Here is a 24407-nt window from a genome sequence, read left to right as displayed (position 1 = left end):
TGAGTCTCATGAACTTCTGGCTCTGTGTTGCAACCCTGTCTTTCCCACAATTCCAAACCTCCCTCCCACCATATGGGTTAAATCCTATAATAGCTCAGACTAACAGAGGTGTGTTTACTCACAGTCTCCGTAGCTCATTCGCCCACAAATTACACGCATTAGTAGCTGTGGGACAAAGCCTGGCTAAAAAGGAGCTTTGAGGCCGCGATGTGAGATGGTGCGGGATCGAGGGGAAGCGGCTGTTTTGCATGGCAATGGGCTGATGGTGTGTATGGGTGAAGCCATGGGCTGGCTGCTCATCAAAAAGAGGCTGAATGTGAAGGAGGCTGGGCTCCGTGGCTAATTGTGTTACCCAGAGAAAACTCAGGCCAGTCTGTTCTCAGCCATTGAGGAGCGGAGGCGCGGGTTTGGGGCCTTTCAGGATAAGGTAGAATGGCCGGCGATCCCTGAATGGACCCTTCCTGAAAGTGAGAATGGCTGAAAGACAAAACGAGAGGAGGAATGTGATTATTGGATCGGACGTCGTTCCCAGAGAGAGAAAGAGAGAGAGAGAGAGAGAGGGCCGTGTTGGCAAACGCGGAGCTGAATGAGTTCACTGGTGCTTTGGAGAAACTGATACTGTCGCAGCTGAATGTGGCGGAGCAACATTCTCACTAAAGACCTGGCAAAAGAATGAATCCATTCAAAGCTCCTCAGTCGGCCTCCAGCAGCTCCAACACTTCTCGGCCGTGGCCATGATTGACCTTTAGTGCTGCATCGATCCCTGATAGAAATCTGTGTTTACTGCTGCGCTTCCATAGCGACAGGATCCAAACTGCTCTGAAGATGCACAACAGCACTGAAGTCAGTGCTGTTTTTTCTCCTGCTTCTTCACATTGAAAACCAGCCTGTATCATCTCCTCCACCTTGACTTGGTCGACCTTGGGTGCCAGGATATTTAACCACCTATATCCTTGAGTCCTGCAATTTTTATGTCTTTCGTAACCTTTTTAAAATTGTCGCGCTCGTCCAGGGCCTTAGTTTATAATCTCCATCCATCTCTGTCGACTGTGGAATGCACCCCCGAAAGACATAATCGGATTTCGGCGGCATTAAACAGCGAATCGCTGCTGTCATTGGGTGACGCGCTGGTAACCGGGTTTGGACGGGAGCGCCGCATTTGTCAAGTGTCAGCGCCGAGGCGCAAATCCCAGGATGTGGACGCGCACAGTCCACTCGCTCTGTGGTCTCGCAGGGATGTCACAGCCGAGAGCAGCTCGTAGCGTGATGGGGCGCTGTCTCGTTTCGTTTACTGTCAAGCTGAATGTACACATTAATAGGGTTCCTATAAGCCGGAGTGAGGATTTGAAGAGTTAGGCGGTCGCAGAGGTCAAAAGGAGTTTGAGCCTTCAGCATGAGGTGGGTTAAGATTAAGACGCCCTGGAATCAGTTCAAAGTCACTTTAATTACTGTGACTTTAAATAGTCAGCAAGCCTGGGAGCTATTGTCTCAACCGCCGTACCTAATTAATCATTGACCATTATGTCAGCGTCTGTTGTATTAATCACACAAGTTTTGCCTACACGCTGTCAGAGTGTTGTGTTAGACCACACTCACACCCAGTGATGTAAAAAATAAAGAAAAGACTCCTCAACCAGTCAAGTTCAGGTTCAAGGTGTTTCTGAGATGCATTCATAAAAACAGTACAAACAAGCTCTTGGTGAAATTGACCTTTAAACTCTGACTAATCTTTGACCTATATGCTGTCAATGAGACCTTCAATGGCAAGTTTGCAACCATACATATTCACCCAAACTGTGCCCCAGTAATCTTAGAGGAAGTGTTTCATTATGTACAAATTGCCTTTTTCCTCCTGACTGCCAAAGTGAGATGTGTTTCCTGTGCTCCCTCACCTGGCAATATTCATTTCAGATGTCTGTATTATTTGTTCTGGTAATGAGAAATATGTATCAGACATGGGGCGATGTCTCATTCATCACTGGCCTTCGCCGTTTGAGTATCTCTCCACCAGAGACAGATGTGGCAGAGCATTGTCTGCGGCTGCCGGTCACTGTGGACGTGAGTGTAGGGCAGATAAAGCTCAGCTCTCACTCTTTGCTCTGTAATTGTATTCTGCCGCCACACACTGGAGATGTAAGTATTAGATATGAGTAATGAAAGGCCTGAAATGAGATGCCGTCCCCTTTCAAGTGTCATACACAAACTTGTTTAGAGCTGGTTGAGAGGAGAGGACAGAGTGTGTGTGTGTGTGTGTGTGTGTGTGTGTGTGTGTGTGTGTGTGTGTGTGTGTGTGTGTGTGTGTGTGTGTGTGTGTGTGTGTGTCAGAGGAGGAGCCGGTGATCAGTAATCATTTGAACGGGGGAAAATGAGGCGCCTCATCAATCACACGGCGTTCGTTAAAGGTTACATCGCCACATCTGAGGGAACGTATTTGGCCTCAGCGCGAGGAATAAAAAAGTAATTATCCTTTATCATCAGCCAGAGGAGACGTGACATAATTAGTTTTTTTGTTTGAAGTTGATTTGCCTTCCTGTCTGTGGGGATTAAATTTATCAGCCAATCCTTGCGCTGTTAAGCAGCCGTCATGTCGTGGAGCCACTGGCCTCCTGTAATTCAAACTGTTTGTGTGGTGTCTTTATAAGCTGGAGCGCCGCGCAGCGTTTCCACAGTCTACAGTTATATGGTGCGGGACAGAAATCGTTCTCCAGAGGCATCAATAGAGTAGGCTGTGTGTTATTAATAGGCCATAATACCCACTCCTCATTTTCATAACTCATCTTTGTAATCAAGTCCTTCACGTTCATTTTGAAAAGGGCATGTAATATTTTCTAATGTTCTTCAACACTAAGTCCTGAAACTCCATTCTCAACTCCAATTACATCCTAAAAATGAAGCTGTTTGTTAAAAATGACCTAATCATGGGTGACCTTCATATTACAGATAGTAGGTTTTACAAATGTTTAACAGGTGCAATAACTAACAGTAATGTCATGTATGTATATGTATGTAACAGTAATGGCATGTTTTTGTTTGTTTAATATTACCACTACTCAATATAAGTCAACTTAACCATTAGTACTAGTTTTAGTTTAATCAATAATAATTTACTATAATTAAACTTAAATCACCCACTGTAACTGGAGCATCTTGACAAAGACATGTGTCTTAGCCTGTGTTGGTGCAGATGATGTCTCACCGCAGACGCGATGACATCACTCGACCCTGACATGCTCTGGCATTAAAAAACCTTTTATTTGTTTACTCTGCCCTTTTCCTTGCCTTTATGTGTCCCTACTGCCCATAAAACCATTACCGTGACTTGTAGAATGTTTTGGTATTGGTTGATAATTATCACACAGCAAACAGAAATTATATATCGGAGATAAATCTCATCTCAACCGCAGGCTCTGGTCGTCAGGGCTGTAGAGAACACGAAGCCCCGTAATACCTACAATTATCTCTGAATCAATGTTCAGTCAATCAATCAAGCTGTTACCACGACACCTGAACCATAATTAAATACAGGCTCAGAGCTGCTTCTGGGGAGTGAGCGATAAAGCTCATGGCGCTGGGGACTGTGAGGATGAAACATTCAGTTTACTGCACTTTAGAAACATAAATGCGATAAATGATTCCACTGATGCATCATCTTCTTCTTAAGTGAGACATATGGTGATTTATTTGAAGCGTCTACTGTACTTTTGTTGATTTTTTTTTCCTCCTTTCATACTTTAAGGAGGAATTATAGGAATGTTTATCTGTCATCTGTCAGAATTCTCTGAACATCACATGGGCTGTATGTTTATGCATCAGTGTGTAAGTGCAGGGTAAAAGAGGAGCGAAGGCCTCGACGTGTCATAAAAAGCTGCTATTGTTTCCGCTTTGATCATTTTCCTGGGTGGAGACATCATCAGATGAAAGATCATCTGTCTCACCATCTGTTCACGTTTCTATTGGCCGCTTTTTCCTGCTGCGCGGTGAAAACGGACTGCGCCGCCGCCTCCTCAGACGTCCTGGACTTAGAGCAAACTGGAGGCGGACAAGGCCAAGGTGGCCTCGCTCCCCAGCGCCATAAAGCTCCTAATTACCTGCCATCTTCCTTTGTGTTTGCGGACATCGCGCCGGGCTGTAAAAACACAGAGGGAAAGACGAAGAGGGAGCAAGAGTTATGGAAAAGAGGAAGGAATGAAGGAAGGGGTTTGAGAGACTATAAGAGAAAAAGGGACTGAAAGCCAAGTGAAAATCCATATACATGATTTATACCAGCGCGACTGTGCGCGGTAGGCAGGAGTTATCTTTTATTTATGAGGGCCTCGGCGGCAAAGCGCCCAGATGTTAAGCTGTGCGGGGATCTCATCTAGCCAGAGTTGCTCTGTGGCAATAAAGCTAGAAGGTAGGCAGCAGTTGGGGGGGGGGGGGGGGGGGGGCGTGTAAGGGTACGCGTGGATGAGAGATGAGGCTTTGTCTTCTTTGACAGGAAGCTTTAGGCTGAATGGTTGTGTCTGTGTGGGGGCAACCTTCAGATGTCTGTTAAACGTGTTCAAATTGGTTAAAGGAGGAAAAAAAGCGCCGAGCGCCGATGGAGTCATTTGCCGGATGGACCCGTTTTCCCGGCTTCCATTAATTATCCATGTAAGAGAAGGCACTTGTTGTTTTCTCCTCTGTCGACGGCTCATCGCTGAGGTGCTGTGGATTCATTATGGAAATGAATCGCCCATTGTCAGCCCCAGAAAAATCAGAACGCAGGTTCTCGGCGTTCATCATCATCATCATCATCATCATCAATCTAACCTCGCATTAGCGTGGCCGGGGCGCGAAGAATGCCTCCTGCGCTAATAGCGCTAATAAGGACGGTTGTTAATGTCGCAGCCGAGAGCGGAGGCGGCCGACGGGGCACCGGCGCGTGTTTGCTCTAAAGCCCGATTTTTTTTTTTTTTTTTTTCATAACATCGCATCGCGTGTGACAAATGTCTAACGGCCCCAGGGCGAAACGCGCAGAGATTTGTGAACCATAATGGGAAGGGAAAGGTTACAGCGTGACCCGGTCACCCAGCGCCTGCAGCGCTCCAGCAGGTCCAACAGTTGTGTCTGGTAAACTGGGCGTTCTCTGCAGCACCAGCACTTGTGGTTGGCAGAATGAGAGCGTTCCGAGCGTCACAGAACCAGGGTGTGTTCGTTCACACCCTCATGCCTTTAAGCTTCAGCACATGGTTCTGGAGCCTGAAAAATCTCCAATCAGCTTCCTGCAAGGAAAATTAGCACCCCCCCCCCCACTGGCTGGATAATGTGAGGAATTATTCATTAAAGAGCTGCTGGGTTGTTAAAACAAAAGCCTAAAAACAGACTAGGTCTGCGTTTAGTGGTGACAGTGTTCACCTCCGCTTCTCCATCTGAATGGGAGCAGTCAGTTACAGTAAATGGACAGACTCAATGTGATGCCGCTTGGCTCCTGAAGCAGGTGCTTACGTTATAAAATGTTTAGTTTTAGTGCTGAGCTGCAACTCCTTAATAGCTCGTTCCCTGTTAGCAATTAGTGAGAATGGAAAAGGTTTTGCCAAAGTGTTCTAAAGTATCCTAATCTGCAGCCAAGCGACGGGCAGAGGGGGAGGAAGGGTCCCCACAACGTTTCCACTTTTCCACTCGGGCGAGCCGGAGCGTCGGAACCGTTTCATGTTTGATAAGAGAAATCCACACAGCCTTCGCGGCGGCTCCGCGCGGCTGCTGATGAATAGTATAATCCCAGCGTCTGACGGATGGCGCGCGTCCCCCGTGCAGCGCTGCACGCTGGATGCGGGCAGACAAAGAGCCACTCCCTGCTGGATGTGGGCTGCCGTGCAGAGGAACATCATGTTGCAGCGCACAGGAAACGCTCCGTCTACGCGAAGGAGCTAATATTCCACAGCGCCGGGGCTGCGGCGCAATATACGGCGCGTTATTGTTTTTTTGTCTTTCATGGGACACTTTTTAATATCTGAAAGTGTGATGCACAATTTTCCTATTTTAATTTTGCGAGGCTCTCGTGTTGTGTCCCACAACAACTCGAAATGAGCTTGTGAGACATATTATTAGCACCGAAAGCGGCATTTATATACAGTAGGACTGCTGTATCATACAATATTATATAATAACAACAACCATGCAACGTATCAGGTTTTAGGAAATCTGGAGAAGATCAAAATTCTAATTATTAAATTGTATGATCAACTTAATTGGATTTCTTTTAAGAACATTTAACATGTCACAAATTCATCTACATGGAATGCAAATACACACATTAGCTCCACTTCAGCATATGAGCAAACCTCCATTATGCTAATGTCTCTGGGCTGAGCCCCCTGTCCCCAAGGCTCCAACGGGGTCCCGGGGTCTCCATTTCACTGTCGCTAATAATGCTGAGTGCCTCGGAGAAGTGACGGACCCTCAGCTTTATGGGGCTCAGCATTAGGCCGCTAGGAGTGTTGTGAGGAGATGGGATGCGTGTACACATGTGCGTAGACTATGAAAGGGTGGGACACGTGCATTGTGCAAGTAACTCACTGACAGTTAATGGGATTTCAATAGGAGGCTGCGTTGCTGACAGTTTACCGTAGCCGCCTACTTCAGTGTGAATTATTAAACGGCTGTGAATTCCTATTAGTTGTTGTGACAATGGAGCCGGCCAGACAAAGAGGTGGATCCACAGGCAGCACCCACACGCAGAACACAGCGCAGGCAAGCTGCCGCATCACACTGGCGACGCACATTTTATTTTGTTGGGTCGAATTGGATTATTATTCACGCGGGTTCGGAGAATTACAGACGGAGGGGCGGAAAAAAAGGTCTTAACAAGATTAAAAGAAAGCTTCTCACGCGGCCAGAGACAAGGCATAGAACCAGGCAGAGTGCGGAAACAGCACTACCCGAGTCGCGCCACGCTCTAATTTAATTTCCCAGTGTTTGCTTCGCGATGAGACAAGGTCATTTGCATTTTTTAAGCGTCTCCTCCACCCGTCGGCGGCGCAGACACGCGCTCGGGAAGGGAGAGGAGCGAGGAAAAACGCCCCAGCTTCAATAAGAAGCATGTTCCCGGGGCCGCGTGCGTGTCGCGGCTGCTCGGGGTTGTTTGCGTCTGCGTCTTTGTCTTGCTCATTATGCAGACACACAAGGTCGCAGCGGCCGCCCGCCGGGCGCCGCCGTGTTTTACCAGCGCTTTTACCAGCGGCCGGCGCCGCCGGGGGCCGGGGCGCGCCCTCCGCCGAGCTGTCCGTCACAGGGATGGGTGGGCTGCGCGTGATCGATGGAGCCCGGCCCGCCTGAACCCACGCGGACGGCTGGGAAAGATGAGATGGCACGCGCTCGCTCTCTCTCTCTCCTTGTTTAAATGGTTCCCCACTGTTGAGGACCTCATCGATCAGTTAGCGAGCGCGTGGCATTTTGACTTAAACCGTGCACGGATAATGGGCTTGGCAGGCACCATACAGACACTGGGACAGGAGCCCAAGGAGCAGGCGGGGGGGGGAGAGGAGCATGCTCATTAATCCAGGGGTGTTCATTGCAACAGGCTGCAGCTGGATTAAAGAGCATCTGGACCCCCCTCCCCCCTCCACCACCACCACCTCGCAGACCCTCCCCTCTTTGGAGCAGCGGTCTGGCCCGATTGCCAGAGCAGATGGTACATTGGGTGGGCACGGGATGTACACGGGCAGTGATGTGGGTGATGGCGGCGCGCAGACACGCTCTGGTTGTGCATTTTGGGGCCGACAGAGGCAGCGACCAGTCCAACCAGCTGCTTTAATCCCGCGCTTTTGTGTGAAGGGCGTCTTATGACACCCACTAATACGGTGTATCAGCAATTATTAGCTTCAACCGCAGCGGACGACTCTTTTCCCAAGTCCACTGTCTCCAGCACCGCTTTCCAAAGCCCACGTCCGAGTGCAGGGGGTCGTCCTGGAGGACGCGCGTCACAGCTGGGCCGAGCTCGGCCGGGTAATTACGGGCCGGTCATTCACAGTGAGCTGCTTTACAGATGGTTCTATGGTGGTATTTAGTTTGCACATTCATCACAGAGTGCAGCATGGCTTTGTTTTTACTGCTCAGCGTAGCTCCAGTATGCTGAGGGGCTCGTTCACCCCCCGGGGATCAGGCCCGCGTCACCTTTGGTGGTTCTGGTTTCGGTTCTGCTCCGGCAGAGTCACACGGTCGCCCCCCCACCCACTCTTACAGAGTCAGACGTCAATAAATGAATCACGCACCAAGTGCATGTCCAAGTCCGACTCCGTGCACCAGTATCGCAAATGTCAACTCTAATCAATGCAAATGTATTCAGTGTAAAGCCACTCGCGCCGGTTGAATTGTGGGCGGCAGGAAGGTGGAGCAAGCAGAGACGCTCCAGACTCACGTTGACCATCACCTTCAGCCGTCCTGCGTCTGACCCTGACCTCCATCTTCCATCTACGGTCTGATTACGCGTCAGCAGCCGGTCTGCGTTGTCCCTTTCAATTATACGGCTTCGTTTGGGCATATGCACAGTCTCAGCACGTCACCTCCCATTAGCCAGGACTGGGGCAGAGCGGAGCCGCCTCGCTGTCCTAGACGACGGCCGGGAGAAAACCGCCAATGGCACCAACCACAACATTATGACAGCGCGTGCACGCCAGAACCTTGGTCCGAACGGCGAAGTGTCGATGAGCGTGAGCCGGACGACGCCCGCTGCATTCTGGGAAACGGCGGCCACCTTCGCTTCAATGAACCCGCAGAATTAGAAGATGAGGAGGCTGCAGCTGGACCACTGCCACGGAACGCGAACCCGACCGCGGTCTCGTTGCTGGGACCTGAGCTGTGGAAGGAGACATCTGATAGGCTGACGCGTCTCCCCACAGCGGAGGACCGCCGCGCCTGAGCTGTATTGTCTCCACTCAGTGGGGGATTGTGGAGAAGAGACAGTGATGGTCTCATAGCTGCCTTTAGTGCATGCTAATGGCTAATTAGGCATTTCATGACTAAAGCGGCATGGTTATTCTCATTACATGCTACTCAGTACTCCCGGAGTGCTGTGGCATTATGCTGAGTACGGGGAAAAGGCATTCTTTGTATTTTGTGTGTGTTTTTTTGAAACCAGAAGTCTGACCGGATAATAGCGAGTAGATGCTTTTGCTGCTCAAACTCCTTCTGCCTGACACGATGAAGGCCTTATATGCTTCTGTCAGCTTAAGTCCTCACCCCGGCTCTGGGTCATTAAAATGCTGTCTGTCAAACACGCACTAAATTAGACCCGGCACTGTTACATTTAAGGGACAGCGTGTGTGTGTGTGTGTGTGCGTGTGTGTGTGTGTGAGTGTGTGTGAGAGAGTTTTATTTTTTGCTGTTGCTCAGTGATAAAGTTGTTAATAGAGTAGCCTCTGAAGACGATAACCAGTCTTTGTGCTGTGTTATGACCGCCCCAGTTATCATGATAATTTGACTCCAAGGAAGCCGGCCTTCTGTTTATGCGTGTCAGGCATCATTGTCTGTGGATGTGGGAGAGTTTGAAGTGTCACTGGGGCCTTTTACCTGTTCATCCCTTAGAGATGGCGTGACCAGAAGGTTGAAACACTGTTACGCGGAGATAGGTACTAATAATAATCTACAACTGGTAATAACCGTACTTATAAGTCATTAGCCAGGAGAAATTTGTACTCAATCACAAAAATCCAAAGCACCTGCATGATATTTTTGTCCAGTTGAAGGCACATGAAGCGTTTAAAGAGCAGCAGGCTTCAGCTGTGACATATTGAGTGCTGGAGGTGCAGGGTTAAACGTGATATTCTCCCACCCACCCAGTTCACCTCCCTGACCTCGCATCCCAGGGTGATGATGATGACCCCCTCTCCTCCTCCTGATAAATTGCCCAGCAGGCCCGAGCCTGAACAAGAGGACGGGTGTGAGCCTCCCAAATTCAATTCCTCTCCATGGAACGCTTTCCTAAGGTGCGCGTAGTGGTGTGATGTGTGTGCTGTATGTTCATTCATCCACACACCAAAAACACACTGATGCGTATTTCCATCCGCGATACATTCATTATATTTAAGACTTTAAGGAGGACACATTGTGCTGCCCTGGCTTTCCAGCCATTACACTGGCCCGGCCTCCTGCCGTGAGCCCACTCCACCTGTCGCCGCGCTGCGATTGCTGTGATTTAAGGACAATCGCAGCGCGTGTGCGTGTCTGTGCCATGTTGCTGAGAGCCGCTGTTCAAATTGAACCTTGAAAGCCATGAATGGAAAACCAGAGGGATGGAACCAATGGGGCCGTGGTGTTTGCAATTATACTGGACCCACTTGTGTGTGTCTGTGTGTTTTACATACAATAAATGATTCATGATGCCATTATGGTCCAGGAGACACTGGAGAAGAATAAGCAAGATGTCAGCAAAACAGCAGCTCAGGAAACTGAAGCAGGTGTTTAAAGTTTTATGTTGAAAATATGGAGGCTATAAATAATAATAGTAATAATAGCGTCCTGTTTTTCTACCTTCACTTCCAAATAAGCATTTTCAGAGTTCACACCATCTCTGGAGAAGCTGTCATCTGTGTCATGATAGATGCTCAGAGGCTGAAACAATAAGTACGTGTGACTAAACACCACAGTTATGGCTGGATGAACAGAGGTCACGCTTTGACCCAGACCGCTGACACCCCTGTGCGTGTGTGTGTGTGTGTGTGTGTGTGTGTGTGTGTGTGTGTGTGTGTGTGTGTGTGTGTGTGTGTGTGTGTGTGTGTGTGTGTGGAATAAAGCCTGTCTGCGTTTATTCCTGCCAGGCCCATTTGGCTTCCCTTTACATGGCACACAGTCACAAACGCCTGTCAGCGCTGAGACCGATACCCTTAATATACAGTAGGAGTCCTGTGTGCTCCGTACGTCCAGCTGTGCCTCATCTGTACCTCAACTTGTTCTCGTTTCCATTCCTAACAACACGCACACACACACACACACACACACACACACACACACACACACACACACACACACACACACACACACACACACACACACACACACACACACACACACACACACACACACACACACACACACATACACTTGGTGGAGGCTGAAGGTAATGGTTCCCATTTTTCCTTAATGCCACTGGGTCAGGGAGCAGCGGCAGGGCAGAGCTTCATTACAGCAGCCCAGCGGGGCCCCCTGTCTCCTGTAGGGATTCATTATATTGCTGCTTCCCCTCCACACAACCCAGTTATGTCCTGGGCTCCTCATAAAGCTTTCTATATATTGTCAAACAAGGACTCTCCAGGTTCGGATTGGGCCGCGACGGGCGCTGTCCGTCTTCCTCGACTCATTTACGTGCAGCAAAGTAAAGGGAAAAATACGTTTTGACTTTTTAACAAGAAGACACTTAGCATTTAGCGGCTGCTATGCTAAGTGTTCGGGGCCTTTGAATTTGTCAGATCCCCCCCCCCACACACACACACACACACACATAGCAAAAAGAAAGGTTGTCTCTATTGCTTTGCTTAGGTGGCACCCACGAAGCGTTTCCAGCGCTGCAAAAGCCTCAAATTTCAAAAGACCACTAGTTCTGACATCATGTGTTCCAAACACATTAGGCACCACATCAGTTATTAAGCAAAGCCACAAAGGACTCCTCATATTTCATCACGAGCTGCAGGACAATGCCCACATACTGTAGCACACACAACACAGACAGAGATCAGGCTTCAACATACATTTATTACCTCAGACTGCATGAGCGGCACAAAGACCAGACTAATGGTGGCTCACGTGGACGCGCTGCAACCAGGTGCAGGGCTCCTGATCTCCTCTTTGTCTACAGCAGCTTTGTGCGCGCCGCATTCATACCGATCTGCTTTCAGTCCGGAAACAACACTCCATCAGGGCGACACTTTAAAAAAACAAAAAACAAAAACGCCTGTGGATGCAAAAAATCTATTTACACAACAAAGGTGAGTTTTTGCTGCAGAGCTTTTCACGTTTTCTTGAGCTGAGTTTCAGGGTCCCGGCACAAAGCGACGCCATTCAAATATATTCTGCGTTATGAAAAATGAGTGTCAGTCATTTGGAAAATAAGTGCCCCATCCCCAGCGCATTTCATGAATTCATGCATTTTGCACGCTTCATTGGGGCCACCGGGGTGTTCAGGGAGGTCGTGACTTGTATGGTGTATTCTACCTAATATCTGCTGTGGCTAATGTGTTGCTCAGTGATGAAAAACATCACATTAAAATAAAATAATAAAAAGGGGGAGTTGCAGGGTGCACGTTACCTCATGAACATCTTGCTGATGTACTGTAGGTCTTTGACCCGTTTTCATTCTTTGCACCGAGCTTGTTTGTGAATGTAAATATATCTATAAGACACTTCTGAACGGGGTGCTAGACTGTAGCAGAGGCCACGGGAGGAGGACACAGCCTTAAAGCCCTCACTTTCTGAGTGCACCTGCTGCCTGTGGTTTGTGTTGAATTGTCAGGCCGCCTAGGGTCCAGGTTTGCCCTCATGCCACCACTAGAAACACCAGCCCCAACCAAAAGCCAAACTAGTGAAAGAAAACCATCCTCTCTATCACACTCTATCTAATTATTTTGTTCTATTTTATTTCTTTCCGGAAACTGCATTTCCCCAGATGTTAAAAGAGGCTTGATACAGGGGTTCTGTAGCCTTTAGAACCTGTCAGGAATCCATCTGTTTATCCCGACCACCCCTTGACTCTGGTCCAGGGGTCACATCTGATATGGAGGGAGGGGTCTTCATCTAGCCTACTTTGCATAATACACACACACGCAGATGTGAACTCGGAGGCCACAGTGCAGCACAGCTGGGCCGGTTATTGAGGCTTTTACAGATGACGCTGCCTGTTGGACCCGAGGCAGCTACCAAACCCAGGAGAGGTCTGACTTAAGGGCTTAGCCTCAGGGCTGCTGTCAACACAATCACTGGGTTAATGTGGAGGACACACACACACACACACACACACACACACACACACACACACACACACACACACACACACACACACACGCACACACTGCTTCAGATTAATCATGGGCTCCATATTGACTGTTTCCTCGTCCAACACGCCGTCAGTGTAAGTGCGAGTTGATTGATGCCTTCAATCTAAACGCTGCTTTCTTTCTGGTATTATTGTTATTATTTATTGTCCCGTCCGAGCACGTGAGGCTAATTCAATCTGTGGGATGGTACGGCTGGATTGAGTGACGGATTAGGGTGCGTTTGGCTGCAGCGGCACTTTCCCATGTGTGCCGTCGGTGGCTCATGAGAGATAAAGAAGTCAAGGACAAGCGATTTGTCTGAAGCGTATATTAATTTGCAACATGGAAAAAAAAAGCCAAGTAGTGATATGGAAGTGGAAGTAATTAAAATGATAGATTGGATGCAGCGTGTGAGATTCATGTGTCATCGCTACAGTGCTCCCGGGATGGAGATTCACGTGGAGCTCCGACGGCTCAGCGTGCGCTGAGCCGAGAGGCTGTGAACCTTTTCATCCTTTCATTCTGTTCCCAGTTTAGTTTTGTCACCCATTGTCATTGTTGGCAACGTGTTTACATTATTATCAAGAAACAATCCAACCACTTCCTTTCCGTTTGTGCTAAGCTAAGCTGCTGCCATCAGCTCCAACAGACACCTACAGTCACACTGATCTACTGCTAATCTCCGTGAGTGAAAATTAAATTAATTCCCAATCTGTCTGCGTGTGTCTATTTGATATGGTTCTCATACTGAAGAGTCCTGCGAGTATCACCCTCAACACTCTATATCTGCTTTGCTCTTATCTGTGTCTGTCTCCGCACACAGACCCATTAAATCCGTCATTTAATCGTCTAATTGAATCTTCAAGATGCTCGTTGGAGTTAAAAACATAAAACAGAGGCAAACAAGCGGTGCATGTACTGTATGTGTGCAGGGCCTCTCTGCAGTCTGAACAGACCCATTACTGGGTCCTGATTGACCAGTCCACCTGCAGACCTGCTCGGTCCAAAGATAGCGCAGGCGATTTCACTGCCCCGCTAATCTCCCCCAACTCCCTGTACCTGATTTCCTCTTTTCTCTGCTCCCCCTCTCTCTTTTATCTCTTTATACCACTCTCAAGGTCAACAGGTTTTCTCCCTCCACTGACAGTAGTGGACAACTTCCACTGAAAATGATTAGATTTTCTTTTTAACCACTTATTTTAAAATGGACCCCCTGCGGTGATGCCTCCGTGGTCTGACACCAGACATTCTGGACATCTGATTTCTTTAAATGACTACGACTTTACTGCATGTTGTTGCTCAGGGGCTGCTGGTTGTCAAAAATCCTCACCCGAAATCTCATCACATTCATGTTTAACGGCTGCAGAGCCTTTCATTTTTTCTTGCTTTTGTTCTGTTATTTGTTCTCTAAATATAAAAAGCTCTTTCCAGTTGCACCACCACCCTTTCATTTCCTCCCTCGTCTCTGTTTTTATAGTTCTGTCACTTTCTTTGCACAGAGAAAGACGTAAGGTATTAAATATTAATAGTTAGAGATCTGTCTAGCAAAGTACTTCACTTAATCTCTGAAAACCTCTCCCCCCCTGCTCTCGTTCCCTTCTTCCTTAATCATACACATCATCATTTATTAGCGACCTGTTTTTGTGTGCACGCGAGCACCTTAAGCCGAATGTTTCGCAAAATGCAGATAGTCAAAGGAGTGTCATTAGCATAATTTCCCACAGGCACGCTGAGCCTAATTATCAGCATGTCTGTGAGCAGGCTGGAGCGCCGCTCATCACATTAGGATGGAGTCCCCGCTGTTTGTGCCCACGCTCCACCAGGTCCTGGCTGACTACCTCGAGATCCACCACCGGCTCAATTCAACTCGCAGCAGCTAAAGGAAGTCCAATGCTCACCTTGAGCAGCGCGAGAGTGGCGCAAACCCGGCTCGCGCGTTTGGATGCGCCGGACCATCTGTTGTGGCCCGCGTTCGGCGCCGTGTGTTATTTCAAGCGAGATGATTGGTTTCCAGACAGTCCAGTCTGTCGCTGTACCTGTGGCCTTTTCTTCTCCATGCACCGCTGCGTCTGTGTCTTACACCTCCCCGGCTTCCTTATCGCTGCTGCCTTTGACTGCAGGTCGGGGGAAAAGTGTGCGTGCACCAGCGTGTTGAGCGGAAGAGGAAATTATCCAGCACCATCTCAATTTGCGTGTACATAGAGGGGGAAAATGGAAACGCTGCCTGTGCGGGACCAATGAAAAGGCAATTTCCTAGAGAGACACCACACTTATGTACTGGCTCTCTGATGTTTTCATTATGAGACGCACACACATAGGAATTAAATTATAAAGTTTACACCTGATCTTTACTGTTGATGTACAGTAAACCAGGTCTGTGCTTCTGTGCCACTTATCAACAGGATGTCTATAGAGTGCAATGTAGTAATAAGCGTAAGTGGGTCACAGTCAGTGCCTGCTGCCTCAGGCTGTGGCTCTAACCCTGCGCCTCATTTGCATCGTCTGGGGTGATCACATCTGGGTTATTACTGTCTACATGGGCCTACACGGGCAGCAGCTCACCTGTTCTGTGGGCAAACACGCGCTTACGCTGTAGAAAAAGTCAAAGAGGAGACAATATGATGATGAATGCCTGACAGAGACACCTTAGCAGAGCAGCCGTGGTGATGTATAGCTGTGGGCCTGCGTCTGTAACTAAGCAATGCCTTTCAGCCTTTCCAAGCATATGTTTCCTGCCACGGCGTTCCATCAATAACCAACATGGGCCACAACATAAACAAGGGAGCGCCTCGTTGGCAAATCGAGATTTATTAGATGCGAGTGTTGGTTTGTGTTTGTCGTCAGCGTTACCCGGGAAACAAAGACACCGGTGCTTGAAAAAGAGGCGTTTCCTCTGCTCCGGCGCTTGTGGCCGTGTCACTGCTACTGTACGTGCGTCTGAAGCAGCGACAGAGGCGGTTGTCGTTGACGCGGGCGTCTTCTTTTAACGTGTGCGTGTTTGTGCTTACACATCCCTCCGCTCTCGTCCCGGTCGGAGCTGGTGGCTCGTACAGTAGGTCTGAGCACATAAGCAGGTCATTAATCTGCTCTAATACATTCTAGCTCCGTCGCGGCCGCTTGAGTGGACGACGCTTAGTGTAAACCTGTCCTGTCTCATTTCTCAGGGTCCCGCTGGCTGCTCTTATTATACTGACTACATGGACAGAGCCGGTTTTGTAGCGAGGGACCAGGCTCTGTCTTGGCCAACAATAATCAGTGCACTTAATACATTTTTCTGTTACTGTTAACAGACAGATGACGCCACAGCGAGACGGGAATTAAGTAGATCAGCGCCCACCGTGGGAGAGCCACCCTTTCCTTATTGGATCTGATTCAGCGCGTCTCATTGCTAACAGAGTTATAACAGTCAGCACGGGGCGACAATAAGGTTGGAACCACAGCAGAGGTCCCGGCAAAGCTGAAAGATGCTCAAAGCTCACACAATTGACTTTGTAATATCTTGGGAAGAATAAAATTGGAGAGTGGATACAAGGTGTACGGACGTGTGCGACTGCACTATATTGAATTTCTGACAGTAGATTTCAGACTTACCGTATTTCTACAGGCGTTCGCGCCGCGCTGTGACGCGCGAGCGGCCCCGTGATTTGTGTGTTTCGGTGTAAGACGTGTGTGATGAAATTGATTCGGTGTCACGCATGGACGCCAGGTTATCACACACCTTCCTGCCCCGCGAACCCATTCAGGCGCCTTCACTGCGGCTGCTGAGAGCCCCTTCCTCTAGAAGCAGCTTTCTGTTCCTCGTCACGGCGCCGAGGAAGAAATTCAAGGGCAATTTAGTTCATTTAGCTGTTAAAAGCTGCGTTGAATATTGGTATGTCATGGTAATATATTGTAGTAAAATGCTTTCTCCTCAGTTTTATTCTATTTTGCTTCCACACACCCTCACACGCAGACAAAGTTTAGATGAATTCTCTATTCATGGCTGAGCACAAAGGCCTCTGCAGCCTTGCAGCTACATACCTGTGGAAACTCTGCCTGTTTTGTTCTTGTTCTTGTTCTGCAAATCAATATTTCACTCCCTAAGTCTGAAGTCTGCGAGCACTTCAAGGCTTTTCAAGTGTTCATTCAAACACGATGTCAGCCATAATAAATAAACCGAGAAATCCAAGGACGTTTTTACAGGATTAGCAGACTGGAAGTATGTTAAAGGGCGAAACTGTGAATGAAAAATAAATTTAAGAAACTCACAGAGGAAGTGTTGGTGGGAGAGTTTCTCAGTTTGAGCAAAAGACAAAAAAATAAACAACTCTTTGGTGCTGGAGCTGTCGTAGCCACTGTCTTATTATCACTGAGATACTCACTGTGATAGGGTCACATTCAATGGATCCCATGTTCTTCCTTTCTGTAGAAAATAGTCTACACAACGTGTTTTTCATGATACTGTGATAAAAAGGTAGTAAAACTATATTGTTTTGAATAAATTGCAGTGAGGTGTGACTCACCAGAAGGACCAGGAGGTGAGTCTTCTTCTGCATCTCGGTGTCATGTCAGCCTCTTTCATCATTCTGTTCGGTCCTCACAGGATGAGACCACCATGTAGAGTAACACCGTGGAGACCAGACTCCCACTTCATGTTTCAATGTGTAAATTAAAGACATGGAGCAAACAGAAATTCATAATTGAATGAAACCCGTCATTTACCCGACCCGTGCCCAGTGACAGCTGGGTGACCCCTACCAGGATAAGCGGCCCACATAATGAAGGGATGGCGCTCTCATTAAGTGCTTGCAGAGATCCAGTCAGTCGGAGATGCGGCTTATCTGATCCAGATGACATCCTCCTGGTCCCACTCAGCTTTACCTGAGGCTCGCGCTGCGTTTCACTGCTGCATTCGTTACTCACGGTTCCTCCGTTCTACCGTAGGCTGCCGTTGGAGTTTGTTGTGCCGATGAAGGGGCAGAGTGGCCTCGGGCCGTGAGCGCGCGGCCGCGTCTTTGTGTTTCCTCCTCAAAAGCCGAGGATGGCTTGATAAAGAAGGTCATTAAAGACTCATTAGGCAGCGAGTTTAAATTAAACATGGGACTGCTTTGACAAGTGAGAGGACATGGATCAGGATAAAGCGAGAACCCGGCATAGACAGGCTCAACACTCTCCTTCATTCTGTCTTTGTTTCTATGCTTTTCACCTGACAAAGTGTCTCCAGAGTCTCTGGGACGTAAGTGAAAACTCCCGTCTGCTTTATCCCTGTTCCCCCACTGTCCAACAGCGCTTCCTGCTGCTCTTGAAGCTGCCCTTCAAAGTAGAAGTAACATTTCCTGTAAGTGTAATAAAACCTGTGTTTGTTGAGCCGATTACTGCGTAGCACAGGTTTGAGCCTCTCCTTTAGCCACCTGCGCTCCGGAGCTGAGGCGACGCCGACACCTGGCATTGTAACAGAAATCCAGAATGACTAAGAGCAGCGCCGATGGCCCGCAGCGCAGTCGATAACTGCTTGGCAGCACGATCTGGGAGACTCGAGTCAATTTGTAGAAATGAGCCGCTCTCTGGCTGCGTGGGTGCTGAGGAGAGCGCCGGAGAGAGCTGCTCGCCGGCGAAGTGCAGGAGCGGCCTGTTTGCACGAAGCCCGAGAAGCCGCGTGGATTCAAAGTGTCGCTGTGCATGTTGCGTTAATGCGGGTCACGCGGGTCCAGTGCATTAAGAGATTTGTTTTGCATCTGACTTCTTAAACTGTGTAGGTGATGAGTTATATTACACACACAGAAAGCTCAGGTCTCGCAAATGAATGTGCTTCATTGCTGAGATTGAGACTTCACTGTTACACCTCTACTGCCACCAAGTGGCCGCCGGGTGGCACTTCAGCACGTTCCAGCATGTGCAGACGGGTTCTGAATTATGATTCGCTGTCTAACACGGCCTGTTTCTTCTCTGTGTCTTGTCTGCAGTGTTCATCATGGCTGCCGGGCTGCTGGTCTACCCCTTCGGTCTAAACTCCTCCCTGGTCAGGTCCTTCTGTGGTGACTCTGACATCTACTGCGCCGGAGACTGCCAGATCGGCTGGGGCTACATGCTGGCTATCGTCGGGGTCATGCTCACCGTATTCTTGCCCTTTTTTGCCAAATACGCCCCAAAGGAGCAGCTGTCCCCGACCCCTCTGCCCACGCTCTTATAGTGCACTCGTTTCTGGCCACTTGCTCCTACTTCACGACTAAGAGCCTGCATCGTGCTTTTGGTGATGCTGTTAAAGCTCTACTCGTATAACTGAAGCCGACACTCTATAACAAACACCTGGTCTTCCTGGATCTGTTATGTGATTAGTTCAAAAGATACAAGGATACAAGTGATTCCACTTGTGATGATTTAAAACAATGACCACAACTATTTGCTACATCATCTAGTGCTTTCCTTCCATTTCCTTCCTTTTTTGTGAAAATAAGTAAAAATACAGATTATGACAAAACAGACGCAGAGAGAGTGGTGGAAGCCATTCGGACCCATGTTTCCACCAATCCAGTAACGGTTCAGTAAGAACATGAGACTCAAAGATGCACTTTGAAAGGTCAAACCTGCGTCTGGTGGCCACAAATTGTTTGTACAGTACATACAGTATGGTCTCGATTTAACAAACCTGATGTTTTAGGGGTTTGGACATGACAAGAGTTTCCGCTCGTCAGGCTTTTTTCTGTCTCCGAGCCTTGTGCCCCGGCGGCAAACCCATGGGAGCCAGGGTCACATTTGGACGTCTTCAACAGCAGCGGCTTTTCCGAACTGTCACAAAGGGAAAAAGGCAAGAAATGCACGACCAGACCTGCCAGGAGACCGCACGGAAAGCTCCGCTCACAAGGAACTGGAATGAAATACTCCGTAGCGGATGTCAGAACATTTATGCTGGGATACTGCATCCTTTGGTTAATCCTGTCCCTAGTTAGTGTAATGTAACTTCGCTTGTTAAACATACAATTCTTTTCAGTATACAACACAAACACACAAGTAAACACTGTAATTCAGGAAAAAAAACTGCAAAAGGCAGGGAGATGTAGACATCTTGTTAAAAAGGCATGCTAAGACGGCTTTCAGTGGATCTAGAGTGTAAAATGTGATCTGACCAACCTGTGCCTTTTGACATAACCAAGACAAGTGTTTAATACAGCTATCAGGTTATCATCTTTTTCTGCTGAAAGACTGTGTATTTGTTCCTGTTATTTTTCCTCCCGGTGGTGAAGGGTTTCTCCTGTATTTGCAGTATGATCTCATTAACGTGAGAAAATGTGCAGGAGGAATAAAAGATGATGTCTTCTAATCCTCAGAGCTAATGACAAAGAGGAGGAAAAAAAGAAGCGTGTTCAATTATGCCCTGAGACATCACTCGGAATTATCTGGGGGAGTTAAATCACTTCAATCGCTATATTAAAAGGTTGTGACATGCAGCTAACAGACTCCTTCCTGGCATCCCTGTCTCATGTGATTTAGAGGTAAAGTGGAGGGAGCTGTACAAATTAAACTTTTGTTATCTGTGCTGAGCTGACACATTATTCACATTATGTGTAAAACGTGGCTGAAAATAATTCGCTCCTCAAATAAGCTCATGTGTTGGTGTGTCTTCGTCAACCCACTTCTGCTTTCGAGTGCTGGCATGTTCCAAGGACATAATGTCTACTTCTCCACTTACTGTCCCTGTACACTGCCAATTTAGTCAAGATGGACTCCCCTTTTTCTAGTGGGTGTTTATGTGCGTATTAAGTGTTTAATAATGAGTTGGAGCCTACTGAAAGGTTAAACTGCTATTTTATAAAATTTAGGTTACCATAATAACATTCCTGACATGTAGAAATTTACTGTCATTATGTTGCCATATTTCAAAGAAGGAGAGGAGACAGATGTTGGTATTGTATTGGACCTCATACTGTGTTTGACTGTGGGAGTGACTGGCGTGACTGCACTGGACTTCTTCCCCTATTTGTTGAAACATTGTGTGTAAAGTCTCAGCACTGGTGAAAATGTTTTAGTAGAGCTATTGTTTCTTTTCATTGTGATGTTTGACTGTAAATAAAGTAACTGTACTTGTTCTCATCTAATTCTTAACTGATCCATTTTAAAAGATATATTTTGAGATATTTTCTCATGTTTGCTTTTCCTGCATTAACCTCTCAATGATGTTTGCTGTTCTGTGAAGCCTCTTTGTAATAAAAATATTTTAGAACAAAAAGAGAGATTTCCCAAGTTTTAATAAATAACTATTTATATTTGATTATCCAATAAATCCAAAACATCTATGCAAGAACACGCAAGTATGACTTAAATTCATGAAAAAACATTTTTGAAAATTGTAAACTAAAAGCAACATTACCTTTAACAAATCTACATTAAAAACACTTCAAGCCATGTATGTTAAGTTATCTATGAGTAAAGCACACTAAACATTCTTTCTCATGTACTTTTATAAAAACACTTGTGTACTTTCTTCAGTCTCATACAGTTGAAGAAACCTGCTGATGCTCAGTCTTCACTGAATGATTTGACCAGTGCCCTCATCTCAGCATCGCAGGCTCGGACTGCCTCCTGGGCATTCCTCAGCTCAGATGGAAGGCCAGGCCTGACAGATACACACACCAAGACATCTCTATTGCGATCATAGTTACCCACACAGCGATGCACTTGACCACGGATAAGACGGGGTAGCCCGTGTTCCTATTGGAGAGAGAAAGAGGTAAGTGTTAAAATATTATACATCCATTCAGTCAGTCGTCAGTTCAATAAGCACAACTAGAATAATTCAGTTAAAAGTGACAGTTGCAGTAGACTACATTAGTTTTGTTCTGGCACACATTTAAGAGCTACTGTACTACTAAATCATTGGATTTTTCTTCTCAAAAGGTGTTTTTTTTCTTACATTTTCATAGAAGACACACTGCACAACCTCCTTTCCGTCTCTCATGAGAAAGTTCTTTGCTCCATGTTGACCCAGTGTGACTGCAGAATCAAGGGTAGCTGAGGGATGTACAAAGCATGCCAGATTTACTATGTATAAAGATAATGAATACATAACAAAAGATGGAGCAGTTCTTTATCAACTGACCAAATATTTCAAATAAGAATGGGACTTTGTCTTTAAACTTGCTCCAGTGTTTCATGCCACCAATAACTGCAGTCAGGATTCTCAGCGAGGTGGAAATTGCTGGTTTCGATGAAAATGTTTCCTTCTGAGAAAAAGTAAATACTATGAAAAATGAAATACATTTTTAAATCTGAGTCATCAAATATTTTCCATATATATTTTACCTGACTTGAAGGTAATTGCACAGTCTCAGGTTGACATAAGATCATTTTTGCCTCTGGAGTATTTTGTGATTTAAAGCTCTTAGTAAATTTCCAACAGTTGTTTTGTGGCTGCACTGCATGAGCAGAGGGCCTGCTAGACATTGGGAGAGGTGAAGGCAGGGGTCTGGAATGCTGAGAACACTGATGTATGGGATTAGGCAGTCTGTAGGATGGCTGGCGGCTCATCTGAGAGCCTGAGAAGGGCACTGGCTTCCTTTGTGCACTCTCACTGCTGTTAGATGTTTGATATTTGCTTTGCATGGAATTAACACTTGTAGTGGAAACCTGTGGTTTGACATGGGTACTGGGCTGGATGATCTTAGAGCTGAAAGAAAAATAACCCAGCTGTTATGAACACGCAATACCCTCCATTGAAAACACTTTTATTACAAAAAGTCAATCCAATGTACCTTGTGCTTTCAGCCTTGTATGGATGAGGCATGGGTGAGTAGGCTCTCTTTGTAGGAGCAGGTCCAGGAGCAGGTCTGTTGCTGCCATATGGCTGAGGAGGGGCAGATTGTGACATACTCTGTCTATTCCACTGGTGACATTGAGGAGTACCAGAAGATTGACATGAGGCCTGGTAACCCCCATAAGTACCTGAGTAAATGAAAGTATTAAACCATCCTCCATTATCTAAAGCGGTGATTGATTATGTTAATTCAAGGAATAACAATTTACAGTACTGTCTAAAATGACTTAGAGGAATGAAGCATTAGACAAGTTTGGTTCTGATTAGGTTGTCTCTTTTTAAAACACATGCATGCCTTGAATAAATTAAACCTCAAGAAAACAATGTCTACAAGTTGTTTTCTTTGGTTGTGCTGCCACCTAGTGTGTAATACATAGCAGGGAGGAAACCAATGCCTCACCTGGTATGTTGTGAGATGTAGTTGAGCTGGTGCTCGCCATATATTCAGCATGGGAAAAGAATTCATTTTCAGAAGGAGCAGACGTTAAAGGAATTCTGTTTCTCTTCTTCTGGTTAAACAGTGGCACAGAGGGAAAGCCTGAAACAGCAAGAACAACATTACCCTATGTTTGTACACCACTTCCCACAGTACTTGATCTAATTAATCATGATCCCGTTCTTGCCTATATCTTGATTGACACATGCCTTTATATTTATGTTTAAACACATCAATTCTATTGCTATTTTTATGTCCTCACTTAATTTATTCCACAGTTTTACACCACTTATAGAAATACAAAATCTTTTTTGGTTGTGCATATAGCATGAATTTTAAAATTTAACTATCCCCTTAAATTATATCCCCCATCTCTTTCTTAGGTTTTAGGTTTTGAAATCCACAAGGTAATAATTTATTCCTGGCGTTATATATGAACACTGCAGTCTTGTAACCCACTAGATCAAAGAATTTTAACAGTTTAGACTGTATGAAAGCTTAATTGATCCCTATATCCCATCTTATGCACAAGTACTGTTAAAAAAAAGATTTACGGAAATTTATAAAATCCTACATAAAAGTACTAAAATGAGCTTTAGCCAAATCAGCTCAGTGTACACACTAAAGCAGATCTTTATTACAAACCTGCGGTTGTCTTGGGTGGTTGATTTTCATGTCTCTGCATTTTGGTTCAGAAAACAGCTCATCCAGCAGGAAGTGTGTAGAGGCTTAATAAAAAACATTAAACACATACCAGAGTTATAAAGCCAGCACTAGTAATAAATGTTAGTGTTTGGTTAAATTAATATGTAATAGTAGTATGTTGAGAAAAGCTGACCTGTCTAGTCAGTTAAGAGACTGCTTATTGTAGGTTTAGCTAGCTAGCTAGGTAGGCTTTTTAAGTAGACTAAATAATGCAGCTACTTAGTCTAGCTACCTTCTACCTAAAAGCTTAAGTATTGGTGTAGTTTACTTTTATAAACATTGTTTCACCAATTTATTGTTTTAAGCGACTGTATATCAGTTATTATGCAGTGACAACTGGCTAAAATAATAACAAACCAACCATGGAAGTGTCTCTTGGAAAGTGATGCGCGCCAAAACCGATTTCGCAATGGCGACAAGTGTTGCCTTCCCGGCCCGTGGTAAACGTGAATTTCACACACACATCAGGGATTCAAATTCAAAAGGTATGTTGTCA

The 24407-nt window shown here is 46.5% G+C and overlaps 2 protein-coding genes across 9 annotated transcripts in view; one reads left to right on the top strand and one right to left on the bottom strand.

Moving 5' to 3' along the window:
• LOC114869222 (LHFPL tetraspan subfamily member 7 protein) overlaps positions 1-21186 on the top strand; it is a 60366-nt gene extending 39180 nt beyond the window's left edge. For 3 of the 5 annotated variants that reach the window (XM_055502086.1, XM_055502085.1, XM_029173241.3), the window contains one exon: positions 18926-21186. In XM_055502086.1, the coding sequence (XP_055358061.1) occupies positions 18926-19152 (227 nt within the window). In that variant the 3' untranslated portion in view covers positions 19153-21186. The other 2 variants (XR_008692467.1, XM_029173242.3) reach the window with 2 other exon arrangements.
• An 8-nt stretch (positions 21187-21194) lies between these two features.
• Positions 21195-24383, bottom strand: LOC114869220 (spermatogenesis-associated protein 22). Of its 4 annotated transcripts, none has more exons than XM_029173236.3 (8): positions 24273-24383; positions 23852-23934; positions 23171-23308; positions 22709-22898; positions 22260-22623; positions 22057-22177; positions 21871-21968; positions 21195-21668 (listed from the first exon to the last, which is right to left on the bottom strand). In XM_029173236.3, the coding sequence occupies exons 2-8, from the start codon at positions 23889-23891 to the stop codon at positions 21477-21479; spliced, it is 1143 nt and encodes a 380-aa protein (XP_029029069.1). In that variant the 5' UTR covers positions 23892-23934; positions 24273-24383; the 3' UTR covers positions 21195-21476. The 4 variants fall into 4 exon arrangements, with proteins under 4 accessions (XP_029029069.1, XP_029029068.1, XP_029029070.1 ...); XM_029173235.3 differs by having other exon boundaries at positions 22057-22180; positions 24273-24378; XM_029173237.3 differs by lacking the exon at positions 24273-24383 and having other exon boundaries at positions 22057-22180; positions 22709-22839.
• Positions 24384-24407: the final 24 nt, after the last annotated feature.

Source organism: Betta splendens, chromosome 14 (genome assembly GCF_900634795.4).
Source record: "Betta splendens chromosome 14, fBetSpl5.4, whole genome shotgun sequence".
Classification (NCBI taxonomy): domain Eukaryota; kingdom Metazoa; phylum Chordata; class Actinopteri; order Anabantiformes; family Osphronemidae; genus Betta; species Betta splendens.
Note: the sequence above shows the minus strand (reverse complement) of the source record. Positions and strands in the feature narration are given on the sequence as shown.

Bases quoted from the DNA above. Each gene is read 5' to 3' on its own strand.
- LOC114869220 (XM_029173235.3), bottom strand. From the start codon at position 23,891: ATGCAGAGACATGAAAATCAACCACCCAAGACAACCGCAG. The intron at 22,624-22,708 runs GTACATTGGATT...TTTTTCTTTCAG, and splicing joins TACAAGGCTGAAAGCACAAG to CTCTAAGATCATCCAGCCCA. The intron at 22,181-22,259 runs GTAAAATATATA...ACTTTTTCTCAG, and splicing joins TGCAATTACCTTCAAGTCAG to AAGGAAACATTTTCATCGAA.